The 6,034-nt window shown below is 38.5% G+C and overlaps 1 protein-coding gene across 1 annotated transcript in view; it reads right to left on the reverse strand.

Annotated features, from left to right (window-relative positions):
- Positions 1–473: 473 nt before the first annotated feature.
- ubl7b (ubiquitin-like 7b (bone marrow stromal cell-derived)) overlaps positions 474–6,034 on the reverse strand; it is a 19,061-nt gene continuing 13,500 nt past the window's right edge. The window contains exon 11 of the mRNA XM_084125180.1: positions 474–694. Within this exon, the coding sequence (XP_083981306.1) occupies positions 560–694 (135 nt within the window). The 3' untranslated portion in view covers positions 474–559. The remainder of the gene's footprint in view (positions 695–6,034) is intronic.

Genomic DNA, 6,034 nt, shown 5'->3' on the forward strand with positions numbered 1-6,034 from the left:
CAATAATGATAATTTATACATACATACAATAATAAAACATACTACAATATTTTAATGTTATATTACTAATATAACATTCTCCATACTAATAATATCCTTATTATATTACTGTATTAGTAATAATAAATATTCTCCTGCTATAATAATTATTATTTAAAAACATGTACAGCCTTTGAGTTTTGGTGATTTAAAAATGTTCCTAAAAACTCAAAAGTATGAGAATTTTGGTAGTCAAATGTGTTGAAATGAAATGTATAAGTATTATATTAATTTTAATTATCCAAAATCAAGACTGATATTAAGTTGGTAGTTCAGATTTGTGTGTATGCACTTTTGGAGGAGTTTAATATTTGTAACACTGGATTTCCTTAGATTGTCTCACAGCGCCACCTAGTGGACATATACTGACGTTACCAGAGAGGCCTGATGAAACACTCATTCACTCATGCAGTCTCACTTAAACTCAAATACAATTCTACAGTTTTTCATAACATTTTTATTTTATTATTTCAGTGAAAAGTAATAAAAAAAAGAACAAACAAACTGGGCCGGTCACAGGTCACAGTCCTCCAGAGAAGATGATCTCGAGTGCCGACTGCAGGTCTCCGTTCGTGGCCGTTAGCGCTCGCAGGGCCAGACTCTCGTCCTGGATGCCCATATCCCTGAGCTGCTGCATCTGTGTCTGCCAGCGGCCCTGCAACACACACACACACACACACACACACACACACACACACACACACACACACTTATTATATAAATAAATGATTCAGGTACCAGTTATGATTTTTTTATATGTTTCACTAGTGTGATCAGGACACTATAGTTCATTAATGTGAGTGAGGAGAGCAGAATAAAGTAAACTGAGATATTACACCCAGAAACTCTTCATTCAGAGACTACCAGTGACATTTATAACCATTTGGGCCCAAAAATGATTTGGACACTTTGAGCTGATCATGTTTTGCTGAAGTGTGTTTTCTTTAATTGCTAATGCTCTTTTTACACACAGACTGAACACAATGAAGCATTGCTTGGTGATTGGTTGAGCTAAACTGGTATTATCTAATTGTGTAGTTAAATTTAACAGCTGACAGATATTCAACATAATTCATGTGTGAGTGTGCGTTTACTACTGTATCTGTGTTTACTACTGTATCTGTGTGTTTACTACTGTATCTGTGTGCGTTTACTACTGTATCTGTGTGTGTTTACTACTGTATCTGTGTGTGTTTACTACTGTATCTGTGTGTTTACTACTGTATCTGTGTGCGTTTACTACTGTATCTGTGTGCGTTTACTACTGTATCTGCGTGCGTTTACTACTGTATCTGTGTGTGTTTACTACTGTATCTGTGTGTTTACTACTGTATCTGTGTGTGTTTACTACTGTATCTGTGTGCGTTTACTACTGTATCTGTGTGCGTACTACTGTATCTGTGTGCGTTTACTACTGTATCTGTGTGCGTTTACTACTGTATCTGTGTGTGTTTACTACTGTATCTGTGTGTTTACTACTGTATCTGCGTGCGTTTACTACTGTATCTGTGTGTGTTTACTACTGTATCTGTGTGTTTACTACTGTATCTGTGTGTGTTTACTACTGTATCTGTGTTTACTACTGTATCTGTGTGTTTACTACTGTATCTGTGTGCGTTTACTACTGTATCTGTGTGCGTTTACTACTGTATCTGCGTGCGTTTACTACTGTATCTGTGTGTGTTTACTACTGTATCTGTGTGTTTACTACTGTATCTGTGTGTGTTTACTACTGTATCTGCGTGCGTTTACTACTGTATCTGTGTGCGTACTACTGTATCTGTGTGCGTTTACTACTGTATCTGTGTGCGTTTACTACTGTATCTGTGTGTGTTTACTACTGTATCTGTGTGTTTACTACTGTATCTGCGTGCGTTTACTACTGTATCTGTGTGCGTACTACTGTATCTGTGTGTTTACTACTGTATCTGTGTGTTTACTACTGTATCTGCGTGCGTTTACTACTGTATCTGCGTGCGTTTACTACTGTATCTGTGTGCGTACTACTGTATCTGTGTGCGTTTACTACTGTATCTGTGTGTTTACTACTGTATCTGTGTGCGTTTACTACTGTATCTGTGCGTTTACTACTGTATCTGTGTGCGTTTACTACTGTATCTGTGTGCGTTTACTACTGTATCTGTGTGCGTTTACTACTGTATCTGTGTGCGTTTACTACTGTATCTGTGTGCGTTTACTACTGTATCTGTGTGTTTACTACTGTATCTGTGTGCGTTTACTACTGTATCTGTGTGTTTACTACTGTATCTGTGTGTTTACTACTGTATCTGTGTGTGTTTACTACTGTATCTGTGTGTTTACTACTGTATCTGTGTGTGTTTACTACTGTATCTGTGTGTTTACTACTGTATCTGTGTGCGTTTACTACTGTATCTGTGTGTTTACTACTGTATCTGTGTGCGTTTACTACTGTATCTGTGTGCGTTTACTACTGTATCTGTGTGCGTTTACTACTGTATCTGTGTGTGTTTACTACTGTATCTGTGTGTTTACTACTGTATCTGTGTGCGTTTACTACTGTATCTGCGTGCGTTTACTACTGTATCTGCGTGCGTTTACTACTGTATCTGCGTGCGTTTACTACTGTATCTGTGTGCGTTTACTACTGTATCTGTGTGCGTTTACTACTGTATCTGTGTGTTTACTACTGTATCTGTGTGTTTACTACTGTATCTGTGTGCGTTTACTACTGTATCTGCGTGCGTTTACTACTGTATATGTGTGTTTACTACTGTATCTGTGTGTTTACTACTGTATCTGTGTGTTTACTACTGTATCTGTGTGCGTTTACTACTGTATCTGTGTGCGTTTACTACTGTATCTGCGTGCGTTTACTACTGTATCTGTGTGCGTACTACTGTATCTGTGTGCGTTTACTACTGTATCTGTGTGCGTTTACTACTGTATCTGTGTGCGTTTACTACTGTATCTGTGTGTTTACTACTGTATCTGTGTGCGTTTACTACTGTATCTGTGTGCGTTTACTACTGTATCTGTGTGCGTTTACTACTGTATCTGTGTGTTTACTACTGTATCTGTGTGCGTTTACTACTGTATCTGTGTGTTTACTACTGTATCTGTGTGTTTACTACTGTATCTGTGTGCGTTTACTACTGTATCTGTGTGTTTACTACTGTATCTGTGTGTTTACTACTGTATCTGTGTGCGTTTACTACTGTATCTGTGTGCGTTTACTACTGTATCTGTGTGTTTACTACTGTATCTGTGTGCGTTTACTACTGTATCTGTGTGCGTTTACTACTGTATCTGTGTTTACTACTGTATCTGTGTGTTTACTACTGTATCTGTGTGCGTTTACTACTGTATCTGTGTGCGTTTACTACTGTATCTGTGTGCGTTTACTACTGTATCTGTGTGCGTTTACTACTGTATCTGTGTGCGTTTACTACTGTATCTGTGTGTTTACTACTGTATCTGTGTGCGTTTACTACTGTATCTGTGTGCGTTTACTACTGTATCTGCGTGCGTTTACTACTGTATCTGCGTGCGTTTACTACTGTATCTGTGTGCGTTTACTACTGTATCTGTGTGTTTACTACTGTATCTGTGTGCGTTTACTACTGTATCTGTGTGCGTTTACTACTGTATCTGTGTGCGTTTACTACTGTATCTGTGTGTTTACTACTGTATCTGTGTGCGTTTACTACTGTATCTGTGTGCGTTTACTACTGTATCTGTGTGCGTTTACTACTGTATCTGCGTGCGTTTACTACTGTATCTGTGTGCGTTTACTACTGTATCTGTGTGTTTACTACTGTATCTGTGTGTGTTTACTACTGTATCTGTGTGTGTTTACTACTGTATCTGTGTGTTTACTACTGTATCTGTGTGCGTTTACTACTGTATCTGTGTTTACTACTGTATCTGTGTGCGTTTACTACTGTATCTGTGTGTTTACTACTGTATCTGTGTGCGTTTACTACTGTATCTGTGTGCGTTTACTACTGTATCTGTGTGCGTTTACTACTGTATCTGCGTGCGTTTACTACTGTATCTGTGTGTGTTTACTACTGTATCTGTGCGTTTACTACTGTATCTGTGTTTACTACTGTATCTGTGTGTACTACTGTATCTGTGTGTGTTTACTACTGTATCTGTGTGTGTTTACTACTGTATCTGTGTGTACTACTGTATCTGTGTGCGTTTACTACTGTATCTGTGTGCGTGCTACTGTATCTGTGTGCGTTTACTACTGTATCTGTGTGTTTACTACTGTATCTGCGTGCGTTTACTACTGTATCTGTGTGCGTTTACTACTGTATCTGTGCGTTTACTACTGTATCTGTGCGTTTACTACTGTATCTGTGTGTTTACTACTGTATCTGTGTGCGTTTACTACTGTATCTGTGTGTTTACTACTGTATCTGTGTGTTTACTACTGTATCTGTGTGCGTTTACTACTGTATCTGTGTGTTTACTACTGTATCTGTGTGTGTTTACTACTGTTTCTGTGTGTTTACTACTGTATCTGTGTGCGTTTACTACTGTATCTGTGTGCGTTTACTACTGTATCTGTGTGTTTACTACTGTATCTGTGTGTTTACTACTGTATCTGTGTGTTTACTACTGTATCTGTGTGCGTTTACTACTGTATCTGTGTGCGTTTACTACTGTATCTGCGTGCGTTTACTACTGTATCTGCGTGCGTTTACTACTGTATCTGTGTGCGTGCTACTGTATCTGTGTGCGTTTACTACTGTATCTGTGTGTTTACTACTGTATCTGTGTGCGTTTACTACTGTATCTGTGTGCGTTTACTACTGTATCTGTGTGCGTTTACTACTGTATCTGCGTGCGTTTACTACTGTATCTGTGTGCGTTTACTACTGTATCTGTGTGTTTACTACTGTATCTGTGTGCGTTTACTACTGTATCTGTGTGCGTTTACTACTGTATCTGTGTGTTTACTACTGTATCTGTGTGCGTTTACTACTGTATCTGTGTGTTTACTACTGTATCTGTGTGTTTACTACTGTATCTGTGTGTGTTTACTACTGTATCTGTGTGTGTTTACTACTGTATCTGTGTGTTTACTACTGTATCTGTGTGCGTTTACTACTGTATCTGTGTTTACTACTGTATCTGTGTGCGTTTACTACTGTATCTGTGTGTTTACTACTGTATCTGTGTGCGTTTACTACTGTATCTGCGTGCGTTTACTACTGTATCTGCGTGCGTTTACTACTGTATCTGCGTGCGTTTACTACTGTATCTGTGTGCGTTTACTACTGTATCTGTGCGTTTACTACTGTATCTGTGCGTTTACTACTGTATCTGTGTGCGTTTACTACTGTATCTGTGTGCGTTTACTACTGTATCTGTGTGCGTTTACTACTGTATCTGTGTGCGTTTACTACTGTATCTGTGTGTTTACTACTGTATCTGTGTGCGTTTACTACTGTATCTGTGTGCGTTTACTACTGTATCTGTGTGCGTTTACTACTGTATCTGCGTGCGTTTACTACTGTATCTGCGTGCGTTTACTACTGTATCTGTGTGCGTTTACTACTGTATCTGTGTGTTTACTACTGTATCTGTGTGCGTTTACTACTGTATCTGTGTGTTTACTACTGTATCTGTGTGTTTACTACTGTATCTGTGTGTGTTTACTACTGTATCTGTGTGTGTTTACTACTGTATCTGTGTGTTTACTACTGTATCTGTGTGCGTTTACTACTGTATCTGTGTTTACTACTGTATCTGTGTGCGTTTACTACTGTATCTGTGTGTTTACTACTGTATCTGTGTGCGTTTACTACTGTATCTGCGTGCGTTTACTACTGTATCTGCGTGCGTTTACTACTGTATCTGCGTGCGTTTACTACTGTATCTGTGTGCGTTTACTACTGTATCTGTGCGTTTACTACTGTATCTGTGTTTACTACTGTATCTGTGTGTACTACTGTATCTGTGTGTGTTTACTACTGTATCTGTGTGTACTACTGTATCTGTG

Source organism: Abramis brama (assembly GCF_963993115.1).
Source record: "Abramis brama genome assembly, chromosome: 9".
Taxonomy (NCBI): Eukaryota; Metazoa; Chordata; class Actinopteri; order Cypriniformes; family Leuciscidae; genus Abramis; species Abramis brama.